At 28.2% G+C, this 27784-nt stretch overlaps 3 protein-coding genes and 1 pseudogene across 4 annotated transcripts; 3 read left to right on the top strand and 1 right to left on the bottom strand.

The window, feature by feature from the left end:
- Positions 1-3052: 3052 nt before the first annotated feature.
- On the top strand, positions 3053-4989 carry LOC137832041 (peroxidase 15-like). Its single transcript, XM_090303150.1, has 4 exons — positions 3053-3334; positions 3574-3765; positions 4232-4397; positions 4494-4989. Exons 1-4 carry the CDS (start codon positions 3113-3115, stop codon positions 4973-4975), a joined length of 1062 nt encoding a protein of 353 aa, XP_090159276.1. The 5' UTR covers positions 3053-3112; the 3' UTR covers positions 4976-4989.
- Positions 4990-8002: 3013 nt separating this feature from the next.
- LOC150027349 (peroxidase 15 pseudogene) lies at positions 8003-9271 on the top strand (annotated as a pseudogene). Its single transcript, XR_016521759.1, has 3 exons — positions 8003-8011; positions 8339-8504; positions 8707-9271. The product of XR_016521759.1 is annotated as a peroxidase 15 pseudogene (transcript).
- Positions 9272-19390: 10119 nt separating this feature from the next.
- Positions 19391-22754, top strand: LOC137832044 (peroxidase A2). Its single transcript, XM_068640017.2, has 4 exons — positions 19391-19688; positions 19992-20183; positions 21834-21999; positions 22184-22754. Exons 1-4 carry the CDS (start codon positions 19470-19472, stop codon positions 22660-22662), a joined length of 1056 nt encoding a protein of 351 aa, XP_068496118.2. The 5' UTR covers positions 19391-19469; the 3' UTR covers positions 22663-22754.
- Positions 22755-23088: 334 nt separating this feature from the next.
- LOC150027348 (peroxidase A2-like) lies at positions 23089-26989 on the bottom strand. Its single transcript, XM_090303151.1, has 4 exons — positions 26707-26989; positions 26066-26257; positions 23837-24002; positions 23089-23735 (listed from the first exon to the last, which is right to left on the bottom strand). The coding sequence occupies exons 1-4, from the start codon at positions 26923-26925 to the stop codon at positions 23254-23256; spliced, it is 1059 nt and encodes a 352-aa protein (XP_090159277.1). The 5' UTR covers positions 26926-26989; the 3' UTR covers positions 23089-23253.
- Positions 26990-27784: the final 795 nt, after the last annotated feature.

Here is a 27784-nt window from a genome sequence, read left to right as displayed (position 1 = left end):
ACGTTATTAGATGTGATTAAATTAATTTTAACCACATAAGGTTAAATTTTTTTAAAAGTTAAAAATTATAAAATTATTTTTAAATTAAATTTTATATTATGTAAAATATACATGTCAATTAAACGTTGACTATAATAATAGATTAACTTTTTAATAATGTAAAAATAAAAATATTATCGATAATAATTGAAAAAAATATTAAAAATAAATAAAGTTAGTGATAATTTAATTGATATTAATCTTATTTATTTTTAATATTTATATTTATTAAAGTTAGTGTCACTCAGATTAATATGTATTTTATTTATTTAAGTTAATATTGATTGAACTAATTTTGGTATAATATATTTTTAATATTTATTTAAGTTAATATTAGCGACATTAATTTTATTTATATACTAGGTGCAACAATAAATAAGAATAGTAAATTATTTTTAAGCTTATATTTTAAATGACAAATCTCTTCTATCACAATTTTTATTTTTCACATTTATCTCATTCATTTTTCTTATATATTTCATCTATACTCATTTCTTCCTACCCACCCGTCTCTATATTCATACTCATACTCTTTATCTATACTTATATCCTTCTACTCAATTTTTTTTATGTGTATTCTCTTGTTTGTGTTTTATTTTTATTGAAGATGAATTATATATATATATATATTTAAATGACGACACAAATTAAATTAATATTAAAAATAATTTTATTTAATGTTATTTAGTTAACATTAAATTATAATTTTTTTAAAGTAAAAACATATTAGTGTCGTTTTAATTAAAAATTAATTTAAACTTTAATAATAAATTAAAACTATTTAAAATCAGCCTTAAAAAATTAAAAATTAAAATTAGCATCCATATTTTTAAAATCCACTACACATGCGACATAAATCATGTTATTGATTATTTAAAGTCACTAAAAAAAATCATGAAATAGAAACCAATTTTTAAAAACCAAAATAATTAGTTGCAATAGTAATTAAATTAGAGACCATTTTAGAAACTAAAAAAAAATTGATTTCTAAATTAGTTTCTATTATTGTTAAATAGTTTCTAAATTGGTATCTTATTAGCAACCAGTTTTAACTACCAATTATTTAGTTTCTAAAGGTCTCTAAAACCTTGGTTGTTAATTAGATACTAATTTAGAAACTATTTAATAATAATAGAAACTAATTTAGAAACCAATTTTTTTTTAGTTTATAAAGTGGTCTCTAATTTAGTTACTATTACAACTAATTATTTTAATTTCTAAAAATTGGTTTTTATTTCATGATTTTCTTGCAGTGAGTTTACTTTTACTTGTTCTTTAAATTTTATTATAATATTTGAATACGACTTTTTTTTTATCTATTTTAAATTAATAATCATTTAAACTTTCTATCTAATCATAAAAATTACTAGCATTTCTTAATTCAATATTATAAGTTTTTAACTATGTTATTATATTATTTTACTAAAAAATGTTTTATTTAGTACAAATGTTATAATATAACAAAATGAAATTATTTGTTAATATTTCTAAGTTTTTATAATTAATTTAAAGATTTAAAAGGTAATTATTTTAAAATGGTAAGGATAATATTTTGGTATCATCACATAGCACAAATGTATATATTTTTTTTCCTTTTAAACTATAAAGTAAATATAAATTAACAATTTTAAACTCAACTAAAATTAAATATTTTTTAATACTAGTATAATAGTTTTATAAAATAAAAATATCAAATAATTTTATTTCTCAAACATTATAGTTTTTATATTTATTTGATAAATTTATAAAAAAAATATTTTACTTTCTTATTTTTTTTCCCAGTCAAATCTAAAATGTACACTTGTTAAATTCACTTAGTTTCATAAAAAGACATTTGAATTTGTGTTTCTTTCTAGGTAGGCATGAATTGGGAGAAAGGAAAATGGAGAGGATACTTCTTGTGTTTGTTTCAATGGTTTTGAGAGTGATGGACTCGATGAGGAAGAGGGTGAAAATGTTTTTTCAATTTTCACACAAATAAATATATTTGTGTTGATTTCAAGTAAGATTATTATATTTTATCCAAATATCTTTGTGCATATATTTTATCATAATATACAATATACAAATACATAAATTTATTGAACAATTTCAAAAATATTTAATTATACTATTATTAATAACAATATACATTTATAAATAATGAAAATAATAAAATAAAATTATAATATCAACAACACATAGTTATATAAAATAACAAATATATATTAATAAATATTATTTTTATAATTTTTAATATATTTAATAAAATTATTTTAATTTAACATAAAAATATTTTCTATTATATTTTTTATTTTTTATTAAAAAATAAAGTAATTATGGATATTATATATTAGAAAATTTCAATTAATTCAAACATACACAAAAATAATATTATAATTTATTATTCAAATATTTTTTAATAACAAGGATAAATTTGTAAACTTATATTTTTAAAATAATTTCTAAATTTTCTCTCATCTATCACATCATTCTCAAATTTTAATAAACCATCATCATAAATTCACTCTCATCCCTCAATCCAACCAACCTCATAAATTCACTCTTTCTCCACCTCACAAATTTCCTCTTCAATCTTAAATCATCTTCCACATTATTAAAATCAATGTAGTACTTTGTTAATAAATTTAACTAAATTCTTTTATGTATAATAACAAAAACCTATCATCCAAGCATAAAAAGATTTGTTCACATTTTCAATAACTACTATAAAAGGATCTAATAAAATTTCTTATTGGATTAATCAGTAACATATATAAAAATTAAACTCTGTAAATCCAAGTTCATCTAATACCAAGGCTTAAAAAGCTCATATCATTTGGAGAAACAAATTGTAAGTTGAATCAAAATGAAACTTTCCTACATGCACATGCAATCTCCAGATCTTTCTCATCACTTTACACGTTTTCCTCTGAAGTGACATGATTGAAAATTATTTGAATGACTGAAGTACGAAATGCAGGGACATTGCATTGATTAAAAGGCCATGTATCACTATAAATAGCTGTTTTCTCATCCAAAGGGTCTCACATAGCCAACAGGTTCAATACTAATTAGCACAAATAATAGAGAAATGGGTCCCCTTCGTATGGAAGTAACACTTTTGTGTTGTGTGGTGGTTGTGCTTGGAGCTTTACCATTCTCTTCTGATGCACAACTAGACCCTTCCTTCTATAGGAACACATGTCCCTCTGTGCATTCTATTGTTCGTGAAGTCATCAGAAATGTTTCTAAATCAGACCCCAGAATGCTTGCTAGTCTCATCAGGCTCCACTTTCATGACTGCTTCGTTCAAGTATGTTTCATGTTTGGTCGTCAAGTTTCCTTAGTTTAATGTCATTGACAAATCTCTTTTGTTACATTCATCAGTTTAATGTCATGACTACTTTCAAGTATGTTCATTCACAATGAAACCCAAGATTAAAATTAGTTTTTTAAATCAAGATCTCATTCAAATTTTATAGCTTAAAGAGCATGGTATCATAATTTAGTCTTAACAAAATAAGTTTATTATGATTTTCCTGATGCATGCAGGGGTGTGACGCATCAATTTTGTTGAACAACACAGACACGATAGTGAGCGAGCAAGAAGCTTTGCCAAATATCAACTCAATAAGAGGTTTGGATGTTGTGAACCAGATCAAGACTGCAGTGGAAAATGCTTGTCCTGGTGTAGTTTCTTGTGCTGATATTCTTACCCTTGCAGCTGAAATATCTTCTGTTCTGGTATGTCCCGCTTCTATGTTTTCTATTGATTTCTTCTAATATGTTGAATACCATCACTTTCCCCTTTATATAAAGTAATAGATGGAGTTAACACAAACCTTATAACTTTAGACATTCTCCATGTGTTAGTGGGTTTTCTATGTGCATATTATGAAACCTTAATAGTTTACCAATTTTTTTCTTAGTTTTTTGAATGTGTCGACTTTTTAATGTTTAACTGACATAAGTAAGGAGGTTCTGCTTCTTGAGAATGACTTCTGCATAATTGTTCATATATTTTAAGTGGTGGTCTCCTTTAACTAAGGCTCACTAACAATTTAAGGAGAGAAAACAGAGAAGAAAATGAAGATTGGTAAGCAAATTAGCTAAGACAAATCATTAGCAAAGTGTTAACCAAAGTCTAAGTTGATAAGTATATGACTTTTGCTTTTACTTTATCCCTTATGAAATTTACAACCTTCCACAGGCTCAGGGTCCAGACTGGAAAGTTCCATTGGGGAGAAAGGATAGTTTAACAGCAAACAGAACACTTGCTAATCAAAATCTTCCAGCTCCATTCTTCAACCTTACTCTACTTAAAGCTGCCTTTGCTGTTCAAGGCCTCAACACTACTGATTTAGTGGCACTCTCAGGTATGTGTGTGTGTATATATATATATTTCACAATTCAGAAAATTCATATGACTAGTTATAATAAATGATAGAACATTTTGACCCTTCATTTTTCAGGTGCTCATACATTTGGCCGAGCTCAGTGCAGTACATTTGTTAACAGATTATACAATTTCAGCAACACTGGCAACCCTGATCCAACACTTAACACAACTTATTTACAAACACTTCGTGCAGTATGCCCCAATGGTGGAGGGGGCACTAACCTCACCAACTTCGACCCAACTACACCAGACAAATTTGACAAAAACTACTACTCCAATCTTCAGGTTCACAAGGGCTTGCTTCAGAGTGATCAAGAGCTGTTTTCCACAATTGGTGCTGACACCATTGACATTGTTAATAGGTTCAGTAGCAACCAAACTCTTTTCTTTGAGAGTTTCAAGGCAGCAATGATAAAAATGGGCAACATTGGAGTGCTAACGGGATCTCAAGGAGAGATTAGAAAACAATGTAATTTTGTTAATGGGAACTCTGCTGGATTGGCTACTTTGGCCACCAAAGAATCATCAGAAGATGGCTTAGTTAGCTCAATCTAAATAAATTACCAAAACCAAAGGTTACATAAATCTCATGAAAATAACTGTTTTAGATATGCACAAACATATAAACATGAGTCTTTGAGTAATATTGAGGAGAGGTGTAATCCTAAGGTTACATATGTGATGGATCAATCTAAGAAGTATAAAATAAGAGTAATTTTTATTCAAGTTTACTTTAAAAAAACTTGTCTTTTTTATAATTTAATTTAAAAAATATAATTATCTCATTATAAATCATTTTAAATGTTACTCAAACGTTTATATTCTTAAAAAAATATTTATTTTTCATAATCTTTTAATAAAATTTATATATTTTTAATTTTTTAAATAAATTTATAATTTTTTATTTTAATAAATGATGTTAAATTTTTATATATTTTTAATAAAGTAATACTTAATTATCTTATTTTATTTAACCATAAACATTGATTATATATTAACTTAAATATAACTATATTTATATTTTATTATTTATTTAAATATATTATAAGGTCAACAATAAAATAATAATTACAATTAAATAATTGTATATTATATATTATGATGTTAATGACAAAATTTACCGCATATTTTTGTAAGACAACATTGATAAACCTAATTTCAAAGAGAATAATTGCATTTTTCTCATAATATATAAGCTTAAGTACTAACATCTTATTCGTATCTTAACTCTTGAGATATTTAGAAATATACATTGTTTCAACATATGTGGAGAACAATACATGATAACTGATTTAGTTATAATTGACTAAATTATAAGCTTCAAACTTATTTTTGAATATTTTAACCAGTTATAAGCCTACTACAAATAGAGATTGATTCATTATCTTGTATTTATGTATTTATACATAATAACAAACTTTGTACTTAATCATTTATATTTTATAATTATATTTATTTTTAGAAAAAGATAAAATTTAATAAATAGTATAAGTCTATATAATTTATAAAGTATGAAGAAAAAAGAAGAACATAGTCAAATAAAAAGAGTGTTAAATTGAAAAGAAAAGATAAAAAAAAATTGTTGACGGATGAATTATGTACTTTTGATTATTTATTTTATAATTTCATGAATTCTGATTATATGTTTTCATTTTCACTTTAACACATTAGTTGTATAATTTCTTAAATTGTTAATGTACCGGTTGGTACTAGACGAGTCAGTCACTCGGTCTAAGTAACCGACCGATCGTGTCAAAATAAGTATTGTAATTGTAACGTGACACAATGAAAGTAAAATTGTCTCTTTAATAAAAGATTATGGGTTCAAATTTAAAATAGAAAAATTTTAATATTTTTTTTCACAATTACTAGTTATATAATAATGAAATTAGTATTATATGATATTTTATATTAAATAATCATTATTAATTTATAAAAATTCAATAAATTTTTTATTAATTATATTTTTATTGAAAGAAAAATAAATTTATCATATGGTATTTTACATTAATAAATAATTATTTATAGCATGTATATTTTTTATTTTTAATAAAAAATTAGTGACAACTTAAAATTAGTCACATTTAAAATATAGTAACAACTAATATACAAATAGTGACAACTTAAAATATAGTCACAACTAATATACAAATAGTGACAAATTTTATATATAACACTATTAATTGCATTATCACAAAATAAAAATAATATTGACTTATAAAAAAGAAAATCATACATTTAAATATAAAATAACATAAATTTAATAGTTTTTTTTAAGAATGAATTATTATTATTGATACAAACATCATGATAATTCTAAAGTGATATAGTGAAAATAATGAATTTTTTTCATTAAAGGATTTTGAGTTCAAATCTAAAGTAGAACAATTATTTTTTAATAACTTAAAAAAATAGTCATAATTTTTATAGTTATCACCGTTAATTATATTATCATAAAATGAAAATAATGTTAGACATATTTTAACAGACTAATAATTAAAAATTTATCATTGATAAAAATAACTATTAATTTATAAATAATTAGTAAATTATATTAATTATATTTTTATTATAAAAAATATTATATATTTTTTAGTAATTATTTATGATATGTGTTTTTAACCTTTTAATATAATTATTGTGATATTTCTTAATATTGTCACTATCATGAATAACATTTGTGACAAATAAAATGAATAGTCACAAATAATAAATAAATAGGAACAAATTTTATTTTTATCATTAATTTTAATATATTTATTGTGATATTTTTAATTTTGTCACTATTATAAACAATATTAGTGAAAAAATAATAATCACAAATAATATATAAATAGTAACCAATCTTATATTTATCATTACTTTTTCTCACTAAAACTAGCTTAACTTTTTTTTCTTGTAGTGAATTCTTTGAATCAGATCACACCGGATATCATTGAAAAATCTCAATCTCAATAAGTATTAATGATGGGATAAGTATTAATGGATGGAAATCAGTGATAATGTTTAATTTTGATACTCTTAGACTCGAAAAAATTGACTGATTATAATAACTTTTCCGGGCTTTTGAAAAAAAGAAGCAAGACAGAGAACATTCCCAAGAGTTGTAGGTTATTCTTTATGAAAATTAATTGGCGTAATTAAAGCCTTGATTGAAAAAAAAAAATAACTTGCGTGATTAAGATTAAACCTATTTGAGTCAGCTGGTTGAAAAAAGGGCATAGTTTTTAATACCATAATTTTAGTGTGTGTGTGTGAGTCACCATTAATGACATGAATAAATGGACTCAAACCGTGTTGAACTTACTTGCCTCCAAGATATGCAAAAAGAGAAAAAATAAAACTTAAGCAATGTTTAATTATAATAATATATTATACACTCAAATAATAACATCTCCAAAATTCGGGTATTTAGGTATTTATTTATAGGGTGGTGATATTTAACACCCGTAAAACACATACATTTAACAACCCTATAAAATATTATTTTAATTATATTTATTTTATTTTGGAATGTCAAAAGAAATTTTTCCTTATTTATAAGGACAATTCGTTATCGTGTTGAACTCTAGCACGGCAAAAATGATTTTGGTAATACCTGGCATCATCAACATTGAAAGTCAATAATTTAAGTACATGTGACCTGGATTTTCGTGCAAAATGCTTATTATTACTTATAGTTTTGTTTTTTTCTTGAGAAAAAGTCATTGAAAAGGAAAGAGAAGATAATTTGATTTTTGTCTGTAATGAGATATCTTTGATGATGTTTTAAATAATTAATGAATATTTGTGCTATATGGTACATTGTTGTTTTGTTGGAGGCAATAAATTAAAATTTCAGTTAGCTAAACATCCACCATTAACTTTTTGTGAGTTTTATAAAATATGTACTAAAATGTTTTAATCTATCTATTTCAGGGAGGAGGTCCAGCATGGGCAGTTCTATTAGGAAGAAAAGATAGTTTAACTGCAAACAGAACCCTTGCAAATCAAAACCTTCCTCCTCCTTTCTTCACCCTCCCTCAACTTAAAGCATCATTTGCTAATCAAGGTCTCAACACCACTGATTTAGTTGCACTCTCAGGTATACATAATCAAATTCACATCACTAATACCAAGCATCAACTTCATGATCTCAAATTCTATTTAAGGTGTATAGAGTTTCTTAATTTTTGTTTAATTTGTTGAAAAGTGAAGGTGAATAAGTTTTTTCAAACATGGCAACAAACACTACATGTACTATTTCTAATTTTCAAACCATTATATATATATATGCATATACACAGGTGCTCATACGTTTGGAAGAGCTCACTGCATTACATTCGTCAACCGATTATACAACTTCAACAACACTGGAAACCCTGATCCAACTCTGGATACAAATTACTTAGCAACACTGCGTCAGATATGCCCCCAGAATGCAACTGGGAACAACCTCACCAATTTGGACCTCACCACTCCTGATCAATTTGATAACAAATATTACTCCAATCTTCAGCAACGCAAAGGCTTACTTCAGACCGACCAAGAACTGTTCTCTACTCCTGGTGCTGATACCATTCCCATTGTCAATAGCTTCAGCAGTAACCAAAACACTTTCTTTGCCAACTTTAGGGCGTCAATGATAAAAATGGGAAATATTGGAGTGCTGACGGGGGATGAAGGAGAAATTCGGTCCCAGTGTAATTTTGTGAACAAAAATCCATAATAAAACATGGTTTCTCAATCTTATTAAGTTAATGGGAAATGTGAGCTGTAAAAGCAAACTAAAGGTTGTAAACCTCTTTACTACAATACTGAAATAAAACAAAGTGTGCATGCAAACGTGATTTTGCTATGCAACTCTTGGCATATTATGTGTTTAATATTGTCATTACATTATCAGGACAAGGACTGTGTGCATCTACATGAATCAGTCACACTGCTACAAGTACAAGATACCCGTAGGTTTGTATTACAATACATTTTTGTGTAGCAGACAGGGTATATATCCCAATGCTTATATCAGATTTTATCTCCAACTTCCAGGTGATTAACATATTAATACTTCAAAGCACGGTGTGCCTGTTGGTCTGATATATTCCTATCCTAATTAATTTTTTATAAAAAACAATGAATAAATAAGAGTTATTTCATAAATACATCAATTATTGTATAAAAGACCTACCACTCTCTCTTACTCCAATCTCATAACATAAGCAAAAACTTTGAGTCTAACCTCTTTTACAAAAACGTAACTAAAAAGCGTTAAAACTAACATTGAACCCTCTACTCATCAGTTATACCTTCTAATTTTTTTTGACAGATTTTATACAAATCAGTGACTCTTGAGACCAATCAGAAAAGGAAAACACATACCCTATAGGTTTTGGACTTTACCCAAGATCAAGCCTTCAGTTGCGCGAAAGTAAAAATCTCATTATGATTTATCTCATGTGTCTGAAAATCTTCTTATTCTTGTGTTTCTATAATTTTACTATCACTGCTATCCACATACAACTTCAAATCTAATTAACACTTTTTTTACTCCACTTAACTTGAAATTAACAAAATGCTTTTAGGCTCGCAATTGTATGGCACACAATTAAATTCATAATATGGTTTTGCTACGCAATTGTATGGCACACAATTAAATTCATAATATGGTTTTACTTCTGTAGCATTTGAAAGAAAGAAATGTATAGACTTTATATTATTCAAGTAAGAGAGGAGAGAGAGAAAGGTGGAAATGATAATGAGATTCATCGAAGTAAATACATAGCAAACTGAGAGGTACATGGCAAAATCACTTTGCCATCCACACTAATTGGACAATTTCAGCACAGCACCAAGGTTTAGAACCTTTTATTTTCCCTTTACTACACATATTAACTTACACGTATTAACTTACTTAGATTGAGCAAGCAGGTTCACATTAGGATCTTTGTAGGCCACACCAGCTAATAATGCGGACAAATCCTCGTTAACAAAATTACACTGCGTGCGAATTTCTCCATCAGTTCTTAAATTTGTCATATTTTAAGGAGGCTCTGAAATTTTAAGGAGGCTATGAAATCTGTGATATTTTATGCAGGTTTTGAAACCCATGATATTTTACGGAGGTTCTGAAATCTATGGTGTTTTATGGAGGTTTTGAAATCCGTGGTATTTTATGAAGGTTTTGAAATTCATAGTATTTTATGAAAATTTTTAAACTCGTGGTATTTAAGGAGAGTTTTGAAATATTTTTTCTGGGATTTAGGGTTTAGATTTAGGATTACCGCAATCAATTCATTACAAGATTGTTGTAATATGAACTTGATGACTTTCACACTCTTTTAAATGATAGATATTTTTTTATTATTTTTAAAAATATTATTCGAGTATCAGTTTTTTACACGTCTTTATACACAATTTACAAAATTTAGATATTATCCATACCCAATTAAAGTAGGAATTTCCAAGAACGGAGTTATGACAATACTCGTAAGATGGATTCATTTGTCATCTATAACCAAACAAGATGTATCTACTGTAAGGACCGAGAAAAATAGTCTTAGAGTAGAAATGGTACAATTAAAATGACACCTGAATATTTTATTATTAAAGTGAAAAGGCTATATAAATAGAAATTTAGTTATTCAGGTTTCATTTTAAAAAGAACCATCATCTCTCTAAAAACTCATTTTTCCTTTCCTCTGCCTTCTCTCTAAAATCCCGACCTCCTCGCTCATCTGTTTGACGATCGGAGTCCACCATTGGACTCCTGGCAGCGAGATCTACAAGATTGATCGATCACAATCTTTCATAGAGTATGTTCACTTTTGTTTCCTTTTTCCTTTCCTCTCTCCTCTCTCTTAGATTCTGACCTCCTCTTTCATTAGTTTGATGATTAGAGTCTGCCATTGGACTCCTGGCAGTGAACTCTACAAGTTTGACCGATCAAAATCTTAGATAGAGTAAGTTCATTCTTGGCTCTTTTTCCTTTGAGTTAGTTTTGATCTGGTTGGGTTACCTTTTAATTTAAGTTTGCATGTGAGGTTTTTTATCTTCAGAATTAGTCTCTGTTAGCTCAGGGTCCTAGTGATGTACTTAGATTTGTGACCAGGACTCTGTGGTGCAGGTTAGGGTATCCTTAAGCTTTTGGTGGGTTTGGAGATCTTAATGAGCATCTGCTAAAGTCCAGGTAAAGGGAGCTAGTTTAAAATCTTCAATAGAACCCTAGGTTAGAAGATTTGAATGTGAGTGTGACGTGGTCACCAATTCCAAATTTTGTTGCAAGATTTCTTGTTCTGAGTAGATTGTAGTTTGATTGAAATTGAAAGTGTTGTGATTGAGAATTGGTTGTTTGATTTAAATGGTTTTGGAATTAAAAATCATATATATGTATAAATGGACATAATAGCTCAAGGATTCAATGAGAGTGATTGTATCATGCTGAACAGGAACTGTCAATGTAATATGTAGATTTATAATTTATGAATTGAATGAGGTATTGATTTATAATCTGATAGGTATATTAAGTTATGCAAAAATTTTCTGCATATTTCGCTCAAGCTAGCGAATTTTAGCCTAAGCTAAACAGATTCTGGGTGCTCTCTGGAGGTTTTTAGCCCAAGCTAGCGAATTTTAGCCTAAGCTAAAAAAGTTATGGGTGCTCTCTGAAGGATTTTAGCCCAAGCTAGCGAATTTTAGCCCAAGCTAAAAATTCTGGTGCTCTCTGGAGTATTTTAGCTCAAGCTAGCGAATTCTAGCTCAAGCTAAAGTAAAATAAAATAATAAATAAAAATATTAAACTAATTTTTATTTGCTTTTAAAAGATTGATTTATTCATTCCTATATAATTTTTCGTATAAAGTATGTAAACTTTTATTTCATGTATAGTTAATTGAAAATCTCTTTAATTAGACATTTATATGATTAGTTAATGAATTGTTGTGTATTTTGGATATTCTAAACATTGATATGATTTGATTGTTTGATGGTGGATATTATGAGGTTCAAAATATGAATTCTAATCGAGACATAGTATTTTCAGGAAAGAAAATACCGTGTTAAGATTGTTTAGGATGTGCATTGACTAGGGATTCGTCTAGAAAGAGATATCCTGACTCTCCTGAGATAATGGAATCATATAGATGAAGTTATTCAGGTGGTGAGAGTCGAAGGAGGTTCATATGAATGAGTAAGTTGTTTGAAAGATAATTAACTTGACATGTTATATGAATTAACCCTGTCATACTAGGAGAGAGATGATATTGAGATTAATTATGCGCATAGCTGTGTGGATTTCACAGTGATGTAGTATGACAGGTGCAGATCTCTGAGTCTAAGTCAACGCACGAGTCTTCCGGAAGTAGAGTCAAGTGTCTATGTGTTATGAGTCAGTAGAAGTCTAACATGAAAAAGAGGAATATTGAAATTGTTGATAGACACTTGATGGTTATGTGAAATGCATGAGAAATGATGAATTTATGTGGATGTTTAAAGTCATATTTGTGTTATAAGTTTTAAAAATACCTAGCTTACCATTTGTTTTGTTTTGTGGTTGTTTTTCTTTGATCTATGATGATCGTGTATTTTACACGGGAGCAGATGATGTTAGAGGTGATAAAGTTTTTCGGTGAGAAGATGGATAATGGAAAATGTTTATTTTTCTTTTGAAATTTTGTTTTAAATTTTATGTAAATGAGTCTTATGAAGAGAGAGATAATTTGAAACATTATAATAATGAAATTTTAGATATATTTGTATTATGTTTATATATTTATTTTAATATTTCATACAGATTATGGTTATAGATATGGGAAAATATAGGGATGTTACATTTGGTATCAGAGCAGTTCATCCTTAGGATGACCTGAGGGTAGTGGGTTCATTGTGCTTCTTTTGCTTATAAATAATTATTGGAGTCTTAATTAAAGTTATAGTGAAAGGTTTTCAAATATTTTTTTTAAAAAGGTTTTTGAAAATCTTGTTTGTGCTATAGTAAATGTGTGTTCTAAATGAAAATTTTAGTATTAAGAATGAAAAGATCTTGATAAAGTAGTGAGGGTGCACACTCATAACTGAATCAAGATGATTCTCTATCTTAATTCTAAAAGTTTGATGTTTAGCATATATTAAATTTTTGTGTGATTCATTTTATTTCATTAAGTGTTTTTGTATTTGATGGAAAGTTGTCTTTTAGATTAACAGTTGTACATCAATAATTATTTTGGTATAATACTTTATATTATAAGTATTATGAATTTTTTGATAAACTCAAATTCTAGATGATTTTGAGATTGCTTGCCTTTGTAAGATCTAGATGTTGTCTTCTAAATAAATTGATTCTTTATGAATTACATTTTATAGGAATAGGAATAGAAATAGTAAACAATAGTTCCAAAAATCCCTAGAAAGTAAGAATGGATAGTTACCCTATAAGTGTAGAGCAAGTGCAAGTTAGATTTAGTTGTGTCAAGGTTTAGTTTCAGATACATATAAGTTATGAAGAGTAAATAAATAGTATGTTGAAGGTTTAAAGATTTAAGCACGTGTTTCCATGGGAAGTACCCGAGTTAAGTTCCAAGATGAAAGTATGAATTTTCTTTGATATGAAGCTTGGAAAAGGTTAGTGTTGATAACACAACATAAGATGGCTCTAGCTGAACAACAAAGCTTAAAAGAAAATTTGAGATTTTATGGTGAAAAAAGTTTACAAGTTGATTATATCATTTGAGAAGTATCAATAATATTGAGAAAGAAGAAAGGTGAGATATCTTAATTGTGTTTAGATTATAGTTAGACAAAGAAAATTGTTGAAAAGGAACAGACAGAGAAATTACTTGGAAAAAAAAAAAATTCATGCAGAATGGATGTTGTTTAGTTGATATGGATTTGAAAGCATTGTATGATTTGGAATCGACACACTAGCTTATGCCAAGTATGTAGGAGATGAATTGGATATTATTCCAGAAATGGATTGGCTATCTGCCAATCACATTTTCAAAGGTTGTGCTCAATGAAAGATAGTGTTTCCAAATTCCAATGAGTTAGAATCTATGTCTACTCAACAAGTGTGGTCTGAACTGAAGAAAAGATCAAGTTGTTTTATAATTTTTATTCAGATGGGAGTTAAGAATGAAGATGAGATGAGTAGTATACATGTGGTGAAGGAATTCGTAGAAGTATTTCCAAAAAGAAATACCTGGATTAACTCTAAAGAGAGAAGTAGAATGTTACATTGATCTGGTACCTGAAGTTGGACCAATGTCAATTGGACCTTACAGAATGACTCCAACTGAGTTGACTAAATTGAAGAAACAAGTAGAAGAGTTGTTAGAGAAGTGGTTAATCTGGCTCAATATATTTTCACGGGGTTTCCACTATTGTTAGTTAAAAAGAAAGGTGATTTGATGGTTGAATAAGTTGATCATCAAGGACAAGTATCCTCTACCCAGAATTGATGATTTGATGGATCAGTTACATGGAGCCACAGTTCTCAAAGTTTGATATGAGATTTGGATAGCACAAGATTTTGGTAAAGGCTGAAGATGTGCAGAAGACAATCTTTAGGTCTCGATATGAACTTTATGAGTATGTATTATCAGCTCAGGGGTCTCAGTGGATCCAACCAAGATGTGAGCAGAGTTTCATAAAGCTGAAGAAAAGGTTGACAAGTGTTCTAGTGTTGGAGATTCCTGATACAGGAAAAAAAAAATCCTTTTGAGGTTTAGTATGATGCTTCACATCAGAGATTGAATTGTGTCTTAATACAAGAGAAGATAGGAGTTGCATATGTTTCAATGAAACTCAAAGTTCATGAGAGAAATTATTCTACTTATGACTTAGAGTTTCCAGTGGTGGTGTTTGCTTTGAAGATTTGAAGACATTATTTATATGAAACTCAATTTCAGATGTTCAGTGAATACTTGTTGGATCAGAAAGAGTTGAACATGAGGTAGAGAGAATGGCTGGAGTTTATGAAAGATTTTGATTTCCAGCTTATGTACTATCCAAGGAAGACTAATGTAGTTGCATATACTCTTAGAAGAAAGTCAGCACAAGTGTCAGCCATGATGATTGAAGAGCAGAAGTTGATTGAGCAGTTCAGAAATCTAAATTTGGGAGTACAATTCCATGTTAATCATATTAGTTGTAGTATATATCAAACTAAGGACTTTGTGATGGGAGAAGATGAGATATTGAGATTCAACGGCAGAGTTTGTATATCTACCAATGAAGAACTGAAGATAATGATTCTAGAAGAGGGTTATAAGGGTTATATAAGTTTACATCCCAGTATGAATAAGATGTACCAAAATTTGAAGGAATCCTTTTGGTGATCAGACATGAGAAAAGAAATAGCTTAGTATGTTGTGACAAGTTTGACATCTCAAAAGGCAAAGGTAGAACATCAGAGACCTAGTGGTTGTTGCAGTAGTGGGATATTCTCGAGTAAAAATGGGATAGCATTGTTATGGATTTTATTACCTATATGCCGAGAATAGTAAGAGACATTGATGCAGTCTGGGTGATAGATGATCGACTAACAAAGAGCGCTCATTTTTCTTCCAGTTAATTTGAGAATAATATAGCCAAGTTGGCACAGTTGTACATCAGAGGGATTATGAAATTGCTTGGAGTGCCTTCGAATATTGTTTCTGATAGAGATGTCAGATTTACTTCATAGTTTTGAAAAATTCTACAAGATTATTTGGGGTCTAGATTGAGAATGAGCTCTGCATATCATCCTCAAACAAATGAGCAGTATGAGAGAACGATCTAGTCCTTAAAAGATTTGTGAGGACATGTGTGTTGGATCATCTGGGAAGTTGGAATGAGATGTTGCCTTTGATGGAGTTTGTATGGGAGGAAGTGCAAAATAAATTTATATATATTAATATAATTATTATTAATAATAATAAAATAAATTATACTCATATTATTAACATTATTATTAAATTATCATTAACATTATTATTAATAATATTATTAACATTATAATTAATATTATTATTAACATTATAATTAATATTATAATTAACATTATAATTAATATTATAATTAACATTATAATTAATATTATAATTAACATTATAATTAATATTATTATAAAAATTATTATTAATATTATAATTAATATTATTATACATATTATTAATATTATTAGTATTAATATTAATATTTAATAAATTTAATATTATTATCATCAATTTAATAAATTTAATTTAACTAATTTATATCATAATTTCAAAAATAAAATAGTTATGACAATATATAAATAAAATAAATTTAAAATAAATAATATTTAAAATAAACAAATATTTTATATAACATTTAGATAATTTAAATATATATTTTATTTTACTCAATTAATTTTAAATCAAACGCTTATTTAATTTAATAAATCTAATTTAATTAATTTATATTCAAAATTGATAAATTAAATAATTTATTATAATATTAAAAAAATAATTCTAAAATAAATATAATAAAGAATTCAAAATTAAAATATTTATTATACATTAAAAATATTTAAATTTTAAAATTCTAAACATGTGTGGGCTATAGCGGACGCGTGGGTTCTGTGGGCAATGCAAAACGGACGCATATGCGTGGGCCGCGGCCGACGCAAAACCGACGCCTATGCGTGGGCCGCGGCCGACGCAAAACTTTTTTTAAAAAAAATAAATAAATTAATATATGCGTCCAATGTAAATCTTGCGTGGGCTTTTACTCATTTTGGCCAACGAGAGTAGCGTCCGCAAATGGCCCACGCAAAAATTTGGAAGCTAAATCAAATTTTTCTCGTAGTGGTTGTCGATAAAAAGAATAATAGTTTTTTATAATAATAATAATAGTATTTCAATTAAATACTTATATTTTATTAATAAACAATTATCAAAATATTATTTTGATAATATTAATTATTAATATATGATTAGTTAACACCGAACATGCTAATATTTAATCAATTGAAGGTTATGACCAAGTACTCCAAAGTCATGCAGATGGTTAATGGACAACCATTTGACTTTTGTAACCTTATGCTAATGATGGAGTAAAAATGAGCAAATTAATGTGTAGAACCTTATTATAATAACATATAATATATCATTTAAAAATGATCTTGTTATAATTAGAATATTCATATTATTATATTATTGTAACAAGTTATTAAACAATTTTATCTAAAACAAAAAAGAATATCAAAATATCATCACTCTTCTAATAATTAAGAAATAGGTGGCTTTCTAGAAAGAAGATCTTTAAAAGATTTATTACAGAATTCCTGTTTAGAAACTTGACTTTGACATAAGAAACTTAAAAGAGAATACCATAATTATTAATTACTCTTAATCATCCACCATGTTTAATTAGATTTATCAATAAAATTGTGAAATAGAAATTAATTTAAAAAAAAAAAACAATTAGTTATTATAGTGAATAAATTATAGACTATTTCAGAAACTAAAAAAAATTGGTTTTAAATTAGTTTTTATATTGTTAAATAGTTACTAAATTTGTATCTAATTAGCTACTAAGATTTTAACTACCAATTATTTAGATTCTAAATTTGGTAGCAAAAACCTTGGTAGCTAATTAGATACCAATTTAGAAATCATTTAACAATAATAGAAACTAATTTTAAAACCAAAAGTTTGTTTAGTTTTTAAAATGGTTTCTAATTTAGTCACTATAACAACTAATTATTTTTTGTCTTTAAAATAGATTTCTATTTCATGATTTTCTTGTAGTGTATGCAATCAAATTAACACTACAAGAAAATCATGAAATAAAAACCAATTTTTAGAGACCAAAATAATTAGTTGCAATAGTAATTAAATTAGATACCATTTTAAAAACTAAAAAAAAAATTAGTTTCTATTTCATGATTTCCTTGTAGTGTAACTTAGATTAAATTTCTTTTATAATATAATTTTTTCATAGTTATTAAAACTAGATACTATATCATATTTGGTACATTTTTTTATATATATTTCTAATACTTATTTTAAAATCACACTCAAAGATAACTTTTTGTCAGTAAAAGGTGTAATGCTTTTTATATAGAATATGTACACTTTTAATAATTATTTTAAAAGTCACATAACATGCTTTTATTACATTAAAAGAAAATTATGAAATAAAAACTAATTTTTAGAAATAAAAAATAATTAGTTGTTATAATGATTAAATTAAAGATCATTTTAAAGACTAAAAAAATTTTGGTTTCTAAATTAGCTTATATTATTGTTAAATGGTTTCTATTTAATTAGTAGTTAAAACCTTGATAGCTAATTTGATACTAATTTAAAAATTATTTAACAATAATCGAAACTAATTTAGAATTAAAAAAAATAATTTCTAAAATAGTATCTAATTTAGTTACTATAACAACTAATTATTTTTTCTCTCTAAAATTGATTTTTATTTCATGATTTTATTTTATGTAAGCCAAAGTTGAAGAAAGCTCTAATGCTTCACAATTTCCCTGAAAATCACTCTTTTACCCCTACTACATTACAGGTCAATGCTAAAGGTAATTTAGTATGAAAATGTTTATGCAGAGAGGTTCAGGGGAGTGGATGCTCTCTTAAGAGAGGTGAATTATTTTGCACAGTGCCTACTGCAGTGGTATGTGGTGTTGCTGTGGTCCTACAAAGCAAATTTTAGTTAGGATCAAGATGCTGAACTTAGTGTACACAAGTTTTTTGAAATTCAGTTTTCATCAAAAAATACTTGTGTGAAATATAACATTTTCTAAATTCGTGGCTTTGTGTGCTCCATCACATTCTACAGAATGTGGGAATAACATTTCAAGAAGATAACGATTCCTACTCTTTACTGGTCCTACCATGGCACAATAATTCAAGTAAAAAAAATCAAGAAGCATCATAGCCAATTGGGCGCCATATCATAAAGAATACATTCGTGAAAGAATAATTTAAAAAAAATGAAGTTAATGCAAACATATGAGATGTCGTGATTTCCAAGATATCCACCCATTTCATATCTTGTATAAATAAAGGATCGATGTGAGATCTGAGAACATATTAAGTTGGGATCAAGAACAGCCAAAATGGGTTCCATGCGTGTAGTAGTAGTGGCAGTGTTGTGTGCATTTGCATTGCATGCAGGGTTTTCAGTCACTAATGCTCAGCTTAGTCCTACGTTCTACAGAGAAACATGTCCAAATCTATTCAATATTGTGTTTCAAGTCATCTTTCAAGCTTCCTTAACCGATCCCCGAATAGGGGCTAGCCTCGTCAGGCTTCATTTTCATGATTGCTTTGTTCAAGTATGTACTTCTTTTTTCCAAAACACTTGTCATTGTTTTTTGCTCTTTTTACTAAGCACTGTGCTTATTAAAACAACCATGGTATGTGCACAGTTGCATTCATTCATTACCTAATGTTGTAATTAGGTACTTAAAGAAAAAAGGTGGCTTAATTCAGCTTAATACAGTTTTCTTGAACAAGGAACAAACAAACCTGGACAACATTTACTGTTTTTATATCATTAGAATAGGATATAGATACTATGGTAAAAAGGAGAAATCTCATTAACAACAACTAAAGCTATATTGTTATATTCTTGACAGGGTTGTGATGCATCAGTTTTACTGAACAACACTGCTATTATAGAAAGCGAACAAGATGCAATTCCAAATAACAATTCAATAAGGGGTTTGGATGTGGTCAATAATATCAAGACAGCGGTGGAAAATAGTTGTCCGGGGACAGTTTCTTGTGCTGATATTCTTACTATTGCAGCTGAAATAGGTTCTATTCTGGTAAGTTCAAATTCTCAATCATTTAACGTAGTGTGATGTCCTAATTAAGGTGAATTAGAAAAAAAAGGAAATATACAGTTTATGTTAGATTTAAAAAATGGCATGGATTAAAAATTATATACATGGTATTGGGATTCAAATATAAAATTTGTAACAAAAAAATTTTGGCTGATTAAAAAAAATTATAATTAAAATTCAAACCCAATTCTTTGAATAAGGGTCACACCGGATATCATTGAAAGATCTCAATCCTCAATAAGTATTAATGGATGGGAATCAGTCATAGTTTTTAATTTTAATACTCTTAGACTCGAAAATTTTGATTGATTATAATAACCTTTTTTTTATCAGCAATAACTGATTATAAATAACTTTTCCGGGCTTTTTGAACAAAAAAGCAAGATAGAGAAGATTGGCAAGAGTTGTAGGTTATTCTTTATGATAATTAACTGGCGTAATTAAGATTAAACCTAAGGGCATAGTTTTTAATACCATAATTTTAGTGTGTGTGTGTGAGTCACCATTAATCACATGAATAAATGGACTCAATCCGTGTTGAACTTACTTGCCTCCAAGATATGCGAAAGAGGAAAAAAAACTTAAGCAATGTTTAATTGTAATAATATATTATACACCCTTGAGTGTGAAACAGCTAGCCAACTCTCAAGTAATAAGTAATAATATGAGAAATGATGGTTTCACAATTTTGAAAAAGAAGTATATAATTTTTTATGTAATAAATTTAAAAATAAATATATATAATAAATAATAAATTTATAATTAAATGATATTAAAATATTAAAATTATAATATGGTTATATAAAAAATTGAATTGTCAATATATTATTATTTTAATAACATCTCAAAATTCGGGTATTTAGGTATTTATTAATAGGGTGGTGACATCCGTAAAACACATACATTTAACAACCCTATTAATTATTACTTTAATATATTAATTTTATTTTGGTTTTCTTTTTGAATGTCAAAAGAAACTTTTCCTTATTTATAGACAATTCGTTATCATCGTGTTCAACTCTTGCACGGCAAAAATGATTTTGAAATACCTCGCATCATCAACATAGAAAGTCAAATTGAAGTATATAGGATGAATTAATGTGTTGCATGTGACCTGGCTTTTCGTGCAAAATGCTTATTATTACGTATATGTTTTCTTCTTTGCGAAAAAAGTCATTGAAAAGAAAATAGAACATAATTTGACTTTTGTTTGTACTGAAATATCTTTGATGATGTTTTAAATAATTAATCACTATCTCTATAAAAAGAAAAAAGTTTTATTGACACTCTTCAAAAAATAACATTCACTTTACAAACTATTTTAATAATATAATAATATATATTAGAATTTAAAATTAAAAAATAAAAAAAAATATGATTACAAAATTATTATTTAAGAATGTCAATGTGTGTGTTTTTATTTAATGGGTATCAGTGTATCATCACCCTATAAAAAATATCTGTGCCATATTTAAAAAATATAAAATATCAAAGTATACAACTATATATATGGTACATTGTTGTTTTGTTCGAGACAATAAATTAAAATTTCAGTTAGTTAAACATCCACCATTAACTTTTGGTTGAGTTTTATAAAATATGTACTAAAGTGTTTTAATTTATCTATTTCAGGGAGGAGGTCCAGGATGGTTAGTTCCATTAGGAAGAAAAGATAGTTTAACTGCAAACAGAACCCTTGCAAATCAAAACCTTCCTCCTCCTTTCTTCAACCTCACTCAACTTAAAGCATCATTTGCTGTTCAAGGTCTCAACACCACTGATTTAGTTGCACTCTCAGGTATGCATAATCAAATTCACATTACTAATACCTAGCATCAACTTCATGATCTCAAATTGTATTTAAGGTATAGAGTTTCTTAATTTTTGTTTAATTTGTTGAAAAGTGAATAAGTTAACATGGTATCAAACACTACATGTACTATTTCTAATTTTCAAACCATTATATATATGCATATACACAGGTGCTCATACGTTTGGAAGAGCTCACTGCAGTACATTCAATAACCGATTATACAACTTCAACAACACTGGAAACCCTGATCCAACTCTGAATACAGTTTACTTAGCAACACTGCGTCAGATATGCCCCCAGAATGCAACTGGGAACAACCTCACCAATTTGGACCTCACCACTCCTGATCAATTTGATAACAAATATTACTCCAATCTTCAGCAACTCAATGGCTTACTTCAGAGCGACCAAGAACTATTCTCTACTCCTGCTGCTGATACCATTCCCATTGTCAATAGCTTCAGCAGTAACCAAAACACTTTCTTTGACAACTTTAGGGCGTCAATGATAAAAATGGGAAATATTGGAGTGCTGACGGGGGGTGAAGGAGAAATTCGGTTACAGTGTAATTTTGTGAATGGAGACTCCTTTGGACTAGCTAGTATGACGTCCAAAAATTCTAAACAAAACATGGTTTCTCAATCTTAATAAGTTAACGGGAAATGTGAGCTGTAAAAGCAAATTAAAGGTTGTAAACCTCTTTACTACAATATTGAAATAAAACAAAGTATGCATGAAAACGTGATCTTTTGCTATGCAACTCTTGCCATATTATGTGTTTAAAATTGTCATTACATTATCAGGACAAGGACTGTATGCATCTACATGAATCAGTCACACTGCTACAAGTACAAGATACCCGTAGATTTGTATTACAAAACATTTTGTGTAGCAGACAGGGTATCCCAATGCGTATATATATCAGATCTTACCAGACTTGTGCCTGTTTGTCTGATACATATTCCTGTCCTAATTGTATGCACAATTAATTTCCATATGGTTTTACTTCTGTAGCATTTGAAGAAAGAAATGTATAGACTTTATATTATTCAAGTAAGAGAGGAGAGAGAGAAAGGTGGAAATGATAATGAGATTCATCGAAGTAAATACATAGCAAACTGAGAGGTACATGGCAAAATCACTTTGCCATCCACACTAATTGGACAATTTCAACACAGCACCAAGGTTTAGAACCTTTTATTTTCCCTTTACTACACATATTAACTTACACGTATTAACTTACTTAGATTGAGCAAGCAGGTTCTCATTAGGATCTTTGGAGGCCACACCAGCTAATATTGCGGACAAATCCTCGTTCACAAAATTACATTGCGTGCGAATTTCTCCATCAGTTCCTGTCAGCACTCCAATATTTCCCATTTTTATCATTGACACTATGAAGTTGTCAAAGAAAACGCTTTGGTCACTGCTGAAACTGTTGACAAGGTCAACGGTAACAGCACCAGGAGTGGAGAAGAGTTCTTGGTCGCTCTGAAGCAAGCCGTTGAGTTGCTGAAGATTGGAGTAGTAGGCGTTATCAAACTGATCAGGTGTGGTGAGGTCCAAATCAGTGATGTTATCCACAGTTGCATCCTCAGGGCATATCTCACGCAATACGGCTAAGTAAGTTGGGTTTAGAGTTGGATCAGGCTCACTGTTGTTGAAGTTGTATAATCGGTTTAAGAATGTACTGCACCGAGCTCTTCCAAACGTATGAGCACCTACACATGTATTATCCATGGTTTAATAATGGAAAAATTATCTAAACTAAAATATTTATCTATTTGTTGTTGCTAACAAATACGAATTTGATTATGTGTACCTGAGAGAGTAACTAAATCAGTGGTGTTGAGACCTTGAGCTGCAAAGGAAGCCGTGAGTTGATCTATTGTGAAGAAGGGTGCTGGAAGATTTGTATTTGCAAGAGCTTGACTTGCGTTTAAGCTATCTCTTCTTCCTAATGGAACTTCCCACGATGGACCACCTCCCTGTAAATAGATTCAAATATTATAAACCAAAATCGGAACATTTGCATGTTCCAACCTTTTTTAAAAATATATACACTGCAATGTTTCATATTTTCCTCTCTCAATACACTCTTTCAAGTCCCTCAAATACAACTAACTTAATGTTTTTGAGACTAATCCTCTGTGTAAAATCTGTGTCCTCCTCCTACATCAAACAATTTAAGCACTGCACTTTCAGATTAAAACTTTACGGATTAGCACAGAGAGCCCTAACTGTATCCTCTCCTTTGCAAAAAAAATGACTTATTAAAACTTATAGTTTCTAATTCAGGTAATGATAGCCCCAATAATATTGTTGTTGTGGTATGCAATCATAACGATAAGTAATTGCAGTGTGAAATTTAACATAAATTACTATAAGATATCTATAATAACGTAGGGCAATTTAGAAAGAAGGTAACTATCTTATAATTAAAACACAGAAAATAATTTTGGGGATACCATATATAACCTATGGTATCTAACGTTATTTTTATTCAATATATTGCACCAAATTGTATGTATGGGTTTTCATTAATTATTTAAATATCACCTTTCACTCTTACGAAACTATGCTATTATTTTCCTTGAGTTCATTACTATTTTCCAAGAATTAGGGTATGGAATAAGCATTGTACATGTCCTACATTACATACATCAAAAGTTGACTATAATAATTAATACTGCAATAGTATATATATTGAGATTATCAAAATAATTTCTGCCGACCTACTAGAGTTGAATTTTTGAGATATTAGTTATAAAGATACCTAACTTCATCGCTCTGAACATGAAAGAATTAGCCAATTTCACACTCAGGGGTTCGAAAATAAAAAAATTGCTTAAGATTTTTCTTTTTCTTTTGAAGTATATATTTTGTGCAGCTGTTATTTGGGAGTATTAAAACATATATCCCTAGCATCCAGCTGACTACAAGTAGATTAAGGCTCATTGTTCAAGTTTTTTTCATTAAATAATTGCTTTTAAGAAATAGATCGCTGAACCCTTGAAAACAGTTTAAAAATTTAGGAAAAACAATAGAAAAATGCAAAGAGAGAGAATATATAGGAAGAACAAGTTATATAATCTTGTAGGCTTCTGGACAGCTTTTACATAATTGTAGGCTTCTAGATAATTAATTTTGTCATGCGTTTGTTACAACTTTTAAAATAATAAAAATTTAACGAATCATAAATTTGATTACTGAAATAAAATCAATTACTTCTTTAAAAAATTAATGTCAACAAACTTTAATTAGACTTTTTATTTTTTTAAATCTCTAAAACATAAATCAGTAAATTACTTTACTTCAGAATATATTTAAAATCTGAAATAAATTGGTTGTAAACCTTATCAAGACAATATGTTATAGTTCAGGTCTAAATATAAAAGAATGAAAATTTTACTGATTACTAATCATTTTCATACATATATAATTTTTTTATCAGCAAAAATTAAATAAAATTAAAAAAATTATTTTAGAAATATTTCAACCCTTATATACCTACACATAACATATGATCAGCCAAGTTGAATAGCAACTACAACAAATATACCATACTTTTCCTACAAAATAGTGGTGGATAACAAACATGAGAAAATAATATTATCTTTAAAATGAGGAATTAAATAATAAGTGTGTTTTACTTCTTGGTTAAATGTAAACCTAAAGAGTTTTACTTCTTTTCTATTTTATTTTTAATAAAATAACACCGAATCACAGTGAGAGTATTTTCAATTAAATTATGAATGTTTATTGATAATAGAGATCGACCAACTAGTACATCACTAGCTCCAATTTAAAAAGTGTTATGTTCGAATTTTAAAATAGTTATTTTTCAACTATTTCATTGTTTTCGATGTTTCGATTGCAACTTACAGATTTTAAATTTGAACCCTAATACAAAAAAATTGAATCCATCCCACATTTTTTACTGGAGAATCTAATCTAAAAGGAACTTTGATTTGTGTTTTTGGTCTAATTCACCATTAGGGCACTATATACTAGTCACCAAAAGCTAAAAAGGTTGGAAAGTAGAACTTACCAGAACAGAACCTACTTCAGCTGCAATAGCTAAAATATCAGCACAAGAAACTGTCTGTGGACAGCTATTTTCGACTTCTGTCTTGATGTTATTCACCACATCTAAGCCCCTGAGTGAGTTGGCATTTGGAAGTGCATCTTGCTCACTTAGTATGGTGTCAGTGCTGTTCAGCAAAACTGATCCATCGCAACCCTGTCACAAGAATAACAACTTCATTCTTCTTGATTTATCACTCTACTTCTAAATTCTTATATATATACTCCAATTAATATTTTAGTTACTGAAATTAGTTAATCATAGCAAGCATATATATATACTATCGAGGCACCGTCCATTACTTAGACAGCTAAAAGGTCAACGTTTGTTTGTTAGGTTTTAGGATTAGCAAAAAATATGGAGTCCATTACTCTTTTCTTTCTCTTCCTTTGTAAGGATCGAAATAAGGTTTGAGAAGAACAGATTCTTTTTTATCTCTGCTAAAAAACTCTCGCATTCATCTATATCTAACAATCCATTCAAGAAAAGTTTCTCCTAAATTTTTTTCCCATTACTTTACTGATTCAAACCAAACAAACGTAAGGTTGTGAAAAAACAAATCTAGCTAGTAATTACATATGTTTGCATGTAGAGAATATACGTACTTGAACAAAGCAATCATGAAAATGAAGCCTGACGAGGCTGGCACCGATTCGGGGATCGGTGAGGGAAGCATTTGAGACGACACTAAACACAATATCGCTTAGCGTTGGACATGTTTCGTTGTAGAACGTGGGACTGAGCTGAGCATTAGTGACTAAAAAGCTTGCATGCATAGCAAATGCACAGAACACTGCCACTGCTACTGCACTCATGGAACCCATGTTGAGTGTTCTGCAGTTAATACTGAGTTTGCTTGTGCTCAGATCTCATCCCAAGCCTCTGTTTATGGAGATCGTTGGGTGGATTTCTTGTATTAACTATTTCTCAGAAAGGGAACATAAAATTAATATGACGTACGTATTATACTGTATGATGATATCATGCTTGCTCACGACGACTACCTCTTGCATCGTGTAGGGCAAGAAAGAAAGACCAGAAATCATTATCTTCTTGAAATGTTTTTTCTAGTTAAATGTGGCTGGAGCACAAAAGCAACAAATTTAAGAAAATGTTAATGTTTCACACAAATATGTTCTTGCGATAAGACCAAAAAACTCATGTAATAAGTTCAGCACATCTTGAATCCAAATTCAATCTTCAATTAATATGGCTGGAGCACGTCCAACAAAATTAAGAAAATGTACACTGTTTCTGAAACTAAACAAAAGTTGATGATTAGAATTAGATGTCTACACTTGCTAGATATTGTGTAAAGATATGCTTAGAATTAGATATATGAGGGAGTACAATAAATTTATTAAATGTAGACGAAAGCATTATATTTATTAAATTAAAAACTATTTTATAAACTAAAATTCATTTGATATTTAAAATAGTTTTTATTATTAATAAAAACTTATAATATATAATATACATTTTTTAGTAACTATTGATCATAAAAAATATTTATTTATTTATTTATTTATTTAGAGACAATTAGTCACTATATTTAAGATAATTTTAAATTGGTATCTAATTAAATTTAGAAAATAATTGATAGTTAGAATCTTAGTAACTAATTAGATACCAATTTAGAAACTATTTAACAGTAATAAAAACTAATTTAGAAACCAAAATTTT

This window comes from Phaseolus vulgaris, chromosome 6 (genome assembly GCF_051622355.1).
Source record: "Phaseolus vulgaris cultivar YP4 chromosome 6, ASM5162235v1, whole genome shotgun sequence".
Taxonomy (NCBI): Eukaryota; Viridiplantae; Streptophyta; class Magnoliopsida; order Fabales; family Fabaceae; genus Phaseolus; species Phaseolus vulgaris.
Note: the sequence above shows the minus strand (reverse complement) of the source record. Positions and strands in the feature narration are given on the sequence as shown.